This window comes from Otolemur garnettii, unplaced genomic scaffold (genome assembly GCF_000181295.1).
Source record: "Otolemur garnettii isolate 467f Iridium unplaced genomic scaffold, OtoGar3 scaffold00039, whole genome shotgun sequence".
Lineage (NCBI taxonomy): Eukaryota > Metazoa > Chordata > Mammalia > Primates > Galagidae > Otolemur > Otolemur garnettii.
In genome coordinates, this window is record NW_003852434.1 from 895,764 (window position 1) to 905,250 (window position 9,487).

General features: G+C 37.6%; 1 protein-coding gene across 1 annotated transcript in view; it reads right to left on the reverse strand.

Moving 5' to 3' along the window:
- Positions 1 to 6,538: 6,538 nt before the first annotated feature.
- The window catches only part of MMRN1 (multimerin 1), a 51,888-nt gene continuing 48,939 nt past the window's right edge, over positions 6,539 to 9,487 (reverse strand). The window contains exons 7-8 of the mRNA XM_003790013.2: positions 8,447 to 8,593; positions 6,539 to 6,997 (exon numbers count right to left, since the gene is read on the reverse strand). Coding sequence (XP_003790061.1) covers positions 6,576 to 6,997; positions 8,447 to 8,593 — 569 coding nt within the window. The 3' untranslated portion in view covers positions 6,539 to 6,575. The remainder of the gene's footprint in view (positions 6,998 to 8,446; positions 8,594 to 9,487) is intronic.

Here is a 9,487-nt window from a genome sequence, read left to right on the forward strand (position 1 = left end):
ATAGTGATTGCCTATTACAGAGTTCTTCTGGTGGTTTTTCACATTGTCAAAGCCAGATAGAGGTCTATGAAACAGTCCCAGGACCTTGTATCCCTGCCATTTCACTCTTTCACCCTGTCTCATCCCACGTCTGGCCATCCTCCCTGCCACTCCAGGAACCAACGTGTTGGTTGACCCCAAAGCAACACCGCAAAAGCCCACTTACAGTGTGTGCAGACGTCTTTTAGATCCTGCCACCCCTGAGACAGCAGGCCCAGCCCCTCTTCCTCCCCCCCGCCCCGCCTTCCTACCATGGACACAGTAAGGATGAAGACCTTGTTCTGCTCTTTCCTCTCCTACCTCCTGTTCACATTCTTTTTCCTCTTGCCTCTGGCATTATTTTTCTGCCAGATAGCCACCAAAGATGAAAAGCAATAGTACAGGAAGTTTTGTTGCTTGAAGTTTGTGTTGTTTTTTATTTTAGAACCATAAACAAATATGACATTGTAACTTTTAAACTGTAGTGATGGAAGGGAGATTAGTCCCTCTGGGTAATGTCCACTTCAAAAAGAAAATAGCAAAAATCTAATTCTGCGCAATTATTCACTGTTGAAAGTGGCTTTTCGCCCTGAGGGTGGAAGCATTTGGCCCTATTGCAAAGAGTTTTCTTACAGGGTCACTTGTCAAATCAATTTTTCCATTGGTATAAAGATGACAAATCTTATTGGCAAAACCACATCAGTGTGCTAAGGATCTATCATATAGTAAGGCACGTAGTCATTGTTTGTTACAACAGAATGAGAAGTTCTTGAGAAAACTTGAGGTCTTCATTACAGGCCTAAAGCCTCAATTTAATGACAACAGCAACATCAATCAACTATAAATGTCAGGTTTTATGTCTCCAGATTAAAAATGAAAAAATCTGGAATAGTTTTGGGATTGGTGGTTACAAATTCAAATATGTGTCATTATTAGGATAAACAGAATGAATTTTACAAGAAAATGTTTTGTTTTAAAATGTTTAAAATTTTATTCATAAACTTAGAACATCTCATTCTTTCCATATCCCCAGCATGTTCCAGGCATTTCCTGAATTCCGTGTTTTTCCACCAGCTGCAGTGCCCAGAGCTTTATTAATGAGCACTTGGTCCAGGGCCTCATGGAATTCTTAGGTGCTCTGTTGGCATTTTAGTTCGCTTATTCTTCAAGAACAGACTCTAGAATCTGTGTTCAAATACCAGTGTTGTTCTAGTGATATTTATAATGTATTTCTTAAATTTCAAAAGTTCTTTCACGATGCCAAACTGCCTTTAGGGAATACAGGTGTGTTGTTGATGATGTCAATTGCTATTCTCAAACACATATTCTGCTTTGAGTATACCACATGGGAAGAAAAAAAGATAAAATTATACAGAAATGCAGCAATTGCCTTCGTTTATTCTTCCCTTCCATGCATAGAGTAGATTTCATGGTTTGCTTTTCACATAGAGGTATGTGATAAGCTAAAACTCAATGATGTCCAGTGTGCCACTCATGTAAAAAAAAATAGACTTAAAGTTTATGAAATAGAACCATGATTCAAAAGATTTAATGGCAAGATTCAGAAGGAGCAACAAACATCACATTAAAAAGATATTTAGTCTCTGGAGGGTCTTGAATTTCACCTACTACAATAGTAGGTGAAATAATATGAATAATTTCCACACTAGTTAGCTCCCTCTTCAGCAGGAAAAAAGAGAGAGAGAGCGCTCGCTAAACTTGTTCATTAGCAAACCTACACTGGTGAAATAGGGGAAAGGGGAGAGTAAGGAATTGAAAGCGAGATTGAGGCTGTGGGGTATCTTTGTAGGTGGTTCTTTGTCAATAGCAAGATTACTTGGACAAATCATGAAAACTAGTGCATGTGAATATAACTAAAAAAATCAGGATAAGGAAAGTACATGTTTCTGGCCCAGTTGATGTGTAAATGGAAATTAAAGGTGCATGTCCAAGTTTAATTTTTTCTCAGTACCAATTATACATCTGCCACCTTAAATCATTTTTAGAGAGGGTGAGGTAGGACAAATGTTTAGCGTTTTTGTACATATATTTTTCTGATAAATTACTGTTACTTAATCCATAAATTTCACATAGATGAAGAAACGTACATGTGGTCCTCTTTATACATATTGTGGACAATTCAACGTTTGAGGGTGATGATAGTGAGCAAATATAAATGAGAGGAAATAAATTACCAAAGAAAAACATTAGGAACTATCTGTAATAGTCCACGTCCTGGTGGGAATAATTCAGTAATTCAATTTCTTCATTCGTGTTCGAAGAGAGTAGACTACTATCCCTCAGGTGGTGTTACGTAATATTTTTGCAGCTAATTTGAGTAGGCTTAATATAATTATTGATTTGCATCCAAAAAATTGGAAACCCAAGTAAGTAATGGAATCCAAATAATGTACGTACGAAACACCAACCCCAAGATTATGTCATGTGGCATTCTCACTGTCTTAGCGGGCTTGACATAAATATTTATTTGAATCTAACAGGACATTGCATTGCAAGCAGGATCTAGTATAGACTGATATTTTAAGAGTTATGAAAATAGGCTTATACCCATAGCTCAGTGGTTAGGGCACTGGCCACATAACACCAGGGCTGGTGTGTTCGAACCTGGCCCAGGCCTGCTAAACAGCAAGGACAACTGTAACAAAAAAATAGCTGGGTATTTTGGCAGGTGCTGGTAGTGCCAGCCACTTGGGAGGCTGAGGCAAGAGAATCGCGTAAGCCCAAGAGTTTGAGGTTGCTGTGAGCTGTGACACTGCAGTACTCTACTGAGGGTGACATAGTGAAACTCTATCTCAAAAAATAAATAAATGAATAAATAAATATTTCAAAATAATAAGTTATGAAAATAATGCTTACGCCACCACTCTAAATCTTATTCAATTCAGTACTTAGGATATTGGGCTGCATGTTTGTACCCCTTCTCCCCCTTCAAATGTCTATGATGAAGCTCTAACACCTAATATGTTGGTATTGGGGGGGCTTTTGGAGTTGATTGGGTTTAGATGAGGTCAGGAGTGTGGAGCCCACTTGATGAGATTAGCGTCTTTATAAGAAGAGAAAGAGACATGACTCACGTGCTCTCTGCTCGCTCACCAGGCATTCCAGCTCCCTCCCCACCTTCCTCCCTGGGCCATGATGGGCCTGGTGAGAGGGCAGCCTTTTGCCTTCTGTAAGCCAGGAAGAGGGACCTCACCAAATCTGCTGGGACCTTGATCTTGGACTTCCAGGCCTCCAAAACTTTGAGAAATAAATGTCTGCGTAAGCGACCCAGTCTAGGGGACTTTTTTAATGACAGCCCAAGCTGACTTAAGATACTTGGTATCTGAAAATACCTTGACTAAAGCCTGAGCTTTGACAGCACATGAAGCAAATTGTGAATAAAAATAATAAGACCCCCCCCCCACATTTGGACTTCTTCCAGAGTTTTAGATTGTTTAATTAGGATGTCAGCCCAGAGAAATGAATACTACTTTACTGTTTTCTCTGAACGCAAATGTGGTAAAGCTGGTTGAGAATTCTCACTGAGCTGTGGCAAAAACACTGGAGAGAAGGTGCTTAATCACACCCCCAGCTTACGGAGGAAACCCTGGATTGGAAACCACAGGGCAGCACACGCCTCTGCCTTCCCAGCTCTGCTATGGGGGTCCAGGACCCGCAGGCCTGTATTTTCTGGCTTCATCGTGTCCCACGGGTCCTGAGAGGCAAGTTTTCAACAAAGAGGAAAATTTTGCTACACGAAACACTGCCTTTGATGAAGATAATGACGAAGTCTCATTAGGTTTCCAATATGAGTTAGTAAATTTATATTCTGAAATAGATGAACAGCAAGCAAAAAATATCCTCGAAGAGGATGAAATAGATAAACCAACCGGAAATCACTGTGGCTTATTTGAATCATTTCTTAATACACAAATTATTTTAGCCCATTCTTCCAAAATGAGAGTTTTGATTGGTGAAAGAGAGTAAGGAGAAATACTTTTAGGCACACCAGGCTTTGAAGATGAAGTCTTTCAATTGGACTGGAATTATCTAAAAGGTGGCAATGGAAACTGGTAAGGGTTACTATTATTGATAAAATTTCCATTCTTATAGAGCTACTCATGATTCTGGTGGTGGTAAATGTCTCATGAACTCGGACAATGTATTTCAAATGTAACATTTTTTTGTACTGATTTATTTGATATTATTTGTTGTATATATAATAATTTATCATTAAATTATTATAATAATAATGACAATAATCCATTGTCAAAGGATTTACTTCCTTCTGTTCTGGTCATATTAAAGGAAACTGACATATTGAAATCACAGAAATACATATTGAAAATATATTTGGAAAGCAAAACCTATATCTTAATCTATATTACTTGAAGCAATAAAGTGAAAAATATTCTAGATTATAGTGAATTTATAGTCAGGGGCTGAAGAAATTGTCAAAATGTTTCAAACTTTTTGAAAATAACACATTTATACATAAAAAGATAAAAACTGTCAGGAATCAGCCTCCAGTTGTGAGCTTGTAGGTAACACTCTTTTCTGGCAGCTAAAATCTAGTGTCAAGTGAAGCTGGGGTGTGTAGAGCCATTACTTTGATTCCACATGGGGGATTCTAATTGATAATACTCACTCTAAGAGTTCTTTTGCAGGGTGGTGCCTGTGACTCAAAGAGGTAGGGCACTGGCCCCATATGCTGGAGGTGGTGGGTTTAAACCCAGTCCCGGCCAAAAAAAAAAAGAGTTCTTTTGCAAGACTGACCAAGGTTTGTCAGGCTGCAGTTTGAAATCATCTTCTGCAGACGTATTGTGAGATTCTTGGATATTGTGATGTGTTGATTCTTGGTACACCCTACTGTGTGCACCTTGGTACACCCCACTGTGTGCACCCATCACAGTGTGCTTCACCCTCTGTCTGCTGCTGGACATGGGGATGGTTCCCAGGTCTTGGTTATTACAAATAAAGCAACCACGAACACTGATGTGTGAGTCTTTGTATGAACATATGTTTTGGCAAATTTGAAACAGTTTCATTTCTCTTATAAATGGAAGATATTATTTTATCTTCAAGTTTGGCAACATTTAAAAATTTGTGAATTTTGATGAGCATGTGTGGAGGATAAAGAGTACTCTTTCCTATTGATGGAACTAGTTCTAGAATTTCTAGAAATTCTCCAGCATTTGCCATAATATTGGAAAAATTACTTAACTTCTGTGTGCCTCTGTCTCAGGGGCAGAAAGAGAATGATAACAGGTAATACATATTATATTTCATAGTTTCATATGTAATTCATGGGGTTATAGTGAGCATTAAACACACTAATTCATAAAAAAATCCTTGTCATATCAAGATATTTTGTTATTAGTTTTATTGTTACTTATTAGAATTTAGTTTTCAGCAATACTTCATCATATATATAAGAATTGTATTTTTCAGAATACATACTACATCAATATTGTTATAATAAAAAATTGGAGATCACTTAAATGTCCTTTGATAAGGCATTAGTTAAATTAAGCTTCATATACCTGTGGGAGACAATATAGCCAAAAGATGGATGTGGGCTCTGGAGAAGATGTCACCTGGTTCCAGTCATGCCATGGTCCTCACAGGCTGTGCACCTCAGTCTGTTCCTTAACCTCTCTGTGTCTCTGTTTTTTTATTATAAAAATAATGGTAATAGTGTCCACCTTGTAAGAGGTATAGTGAGGAATGAGACATCACATGTAAATTGCATAGACGAGAACAGGGCATAGTGAACATCCCATAAATTGCATATTACACAGATGAGTACTTAGCCCTTATGAGAACAGGGGCTGATTGGCATGCCATAGAAGAATACTCATTAGAAAAAGGTTGTGTTTTTCTCCCTGTAGGCATTATACGATGGATCTGCTTACATACCCTTAGACCTGAGTGTAAATCTTCAAAAATAACTACTGATTTCTACCTTATCCTCTCATCACAGGAAAAGAACAATAGCTAAGCCTTTTTCAAATGTTAAATTCATCTTTCTTAATTTTTATTCCAAATGAAAATTTTAGTATATGAAGTTAAGCAGTTCAAGAGCAAAAAGGAAAAATAAAACTTTAAAAGAAGTATTTGTTAGTGTTCGGGTAAGTAATTTATTTGGATTTGTGAGTCTAGGAAATGTATGTTATTTATTTACGTACCCAGGGATAACAAAACTTGTGCTCTGTTGAAAATAATATTGTGATAATACTGTAATGATTGCCATTTTATAATATTACATTACATTAAAAAGACTTAAAGGAACAAAAATAGAGTTGTCATGCTAACTCTTTCACTTCTCTGTGACACTACATTTCTTTAGGAGCCAAAAGAACTCCTTCATATACAGGCTAATCGAAAGATATTCACATAATTTTAGGAGCTACACAGGCAACTGTCTCAGATCATCAGAGAAGTTGGTTCGGTTTTCATTTGACGTAGAAAAACCAAATCAGAGCAGATGTGAACGCAGAGAAATGAAAGCACTGGGGCCTTCTCAATCAAGGTGCGGGTCTGTCTTTCCTACTGACTTACGTACGATATAGCAAGTAGCCACTGAATGTGGTCGCTGGGGGAAACTTGGCAGGAATTGTCCCTTTTACAAGTCGCAACCAGACTTCCTGCCCATAATTTAATTCTAGTAAGGCGTCCCCCGTCACCACCCTATCGCAGTGCACCTCACTGTTAATACTCTCAGATTCAAACGCAAGCTTGTCTTTTCCATCCACCACTAAAAATCCAGAGATATGAGCACTAAAGGACTCAATGGTATACTTGAAAACATACACTCCAAGATACGGAACTCTGAATTTTCCAGTTCTTGGGGTATATGACGCTCCATAATTGATATCCAAATTATTAAACCGGATAGGACCCGGCGTCGTCATTCCATATGTGTGAGATGTAAAAAATGCCACCATCGGTGCGTATCTGTAAGATCCTTTGGAAAAATCTGTTGGAGGAAAAAAAAATGGCCAGAGTTAATTTTCATGTTTGTATTTTGTTTTTCTTCGTATCTTTTGCATTTTATCTCAATTATAACACAGGCTTAGCAGAAGAAAAAAGATCTGTCAAATTGAATGAGGGGATATGTGAGTGGTTGCCTGCCTCTTTTCCTGGCAGAATTACCCTCTTTGAGCCTCAGTTTCTCCATTTATTATTATTTTTTTTAGTTTCTCCATTTACATCAGGATAGAATGAAAATAAAATTTGCTACATTGCTCACAGAAATGTCTCAAAGATTAATTTGCATGTTGCTTTGATCTCCCAAGAGAGGAGAGAATTCTAAGCACTCTGTGATTATTATACGCCAGAATGTTCTAAAGCCCCTTGCAGGAATTGAAGCTGACATAATGTAGAAACAATTTTTCCAACACCTTGTCAAGCAGATTCTAGAGGCTAAAACGTAGACCAAATAAAGTCATATTCATTGTAGGAAAGTAGACAAAAGCAATTTTCTGTGCAATTAATGCCAAGCGTGCTCACAAAGGCTGAGATTTAAAAATAGACTAGAGAATTTACTCTTCATTATGCAGGATATTAAGAAAGGCCTGATGTAAAATATAAATTTTGCTTTCATTAAAGAGAAAGTGTTTAAACTGCTATACATGTTTTCTTGTGTAAAAGTAAGAAATGGTGCATTCTTTAGGTAAATTTCCAACAATCAATTCTTATGAATTTAAATGGACAAAAATCTCATCTTATTTTACTGAACCCACACCCACCTGAACTCATTCTAACAGTTCTCCCATGGTCCAAGTAACGCTATTAGCTTACTCTTCACAGAGAACATGTTGATAGGCATGGATTAAAGCCTTATTCGAACGGCCATATCAGACATGAATCAAAGATGTATTTAGTGAACAACTTGTTTGAGGAGAAAGAGTTCATACCAGTCACCTATATGCACCCGTATTTTTTTTAAAAAGGTGAACCAGAGAAGACCAGTATGGGGGTTAGAATTTCCCATGAACTGCCTCTAGTGTCCCAATATTGAAAATTTCAACAAGTGTATATAAATAAGATTTGTCCGACAAAAAGACATTTCCACTTGTAAATCTGGTATGTTATTTACTAAGTTTCAGAAGTAAAAAGAATCACAGTGGACCCTCCACAGTGGACCACCTCCCTGCATCAGCCACCTCCTCAATCATTCTAATTTCCACAGGCCGGACACGCACCACAGGAACATTATCAGTACAGCAGGCCTAGTACCTTACACCGACCCCCTCCGCATGGTGAGCAGTCTGTTAGAGTCCCTTGGGTGGTCAACTTACAGAAGTCCTACTGCAATGCTCAGGGGGATCCAAATTAAGAGTGTTAATGATTCATTTGTATATATTTTCAAAAAGGTTTCTGTTCATGACATGGAACAGACCCACGGACACGTATGCTTTTTTACCTGGAGCTAAAGCATTTTCTTCCACCAGCTTGATCGTGCAGTTGGTGCCCGTAAAAGGATGACGGCAGGCACAGGTAAAGCTAGCTCTTCCGTCTATACACGTGCCCCCGTTCTGGCATGGGAACCTACTACAGCCTGAATACTCCTCTGTTACTGAAAAAGAATCGAGATAAAAGAGAATAAAGTGACCTATTTTCCTGTTGGTCTCAAAGCAGAATTTGCAGCAGAATAGGAAAAACACTGAATTTAAAATAAAGAATAAGGGTCCCTAGGCCCACGTGTTAATGTGCTCACGGGATTCATGTAAATTCCTCAGCTCTGATCTCCCCTTCCCCTTCTGTGAAGGGGTACGAATTCATTATATGTATTTCTGCGAACTGTTAAGATTTTGATCAACCGTAGAACACAATAGAATTATCTAGACACATAACTATGTATTTTTGGAACTGGTACATGATAAAGCTAATGTTTCAGATCACTGGAGAAGAAAAATATCTCTTCAACACGTGGGGCTAAGATCATTGCTTGTCTATAAAAACATAAATTCTGTGTGCACAAAAGGACTAAACTTGAACAAAACCATATGATTAGATTGCAATCAAATAAAGTAAAATATCTTTGCAGAGCTTTAACATTTTGAAAAACCTGTAAAGCAAAACAAAAACAAGAAGATGTAAGAGAAAAAAGCTCACTTGTGATCACATAAGAATTAAAAGTCATTTGTAATGCCACCATTATTAAAGTTCAATGATAAGTGACAAGAGAAAATATTTTAACAGACATAGCATTTTCATGAGTAGTATCCATAACATATAATCTGATACATCCAAAGGAGAAAAAAACTTCCCTAATAAAACAGAAAATGGGCAAATGATATGAGCAGGCAAATCACTGAACAAAAATCACAAAAGCTCACTAACATTTAAAAACTTTGCAACTTCACTACTAATTAAGGAATGATAAATTTAACAATGATACCGTTTTTATATCAGGTGGCAACATTTAAAAAGGTAGAAAACAGTCATGGTGACGTGGGGGAAA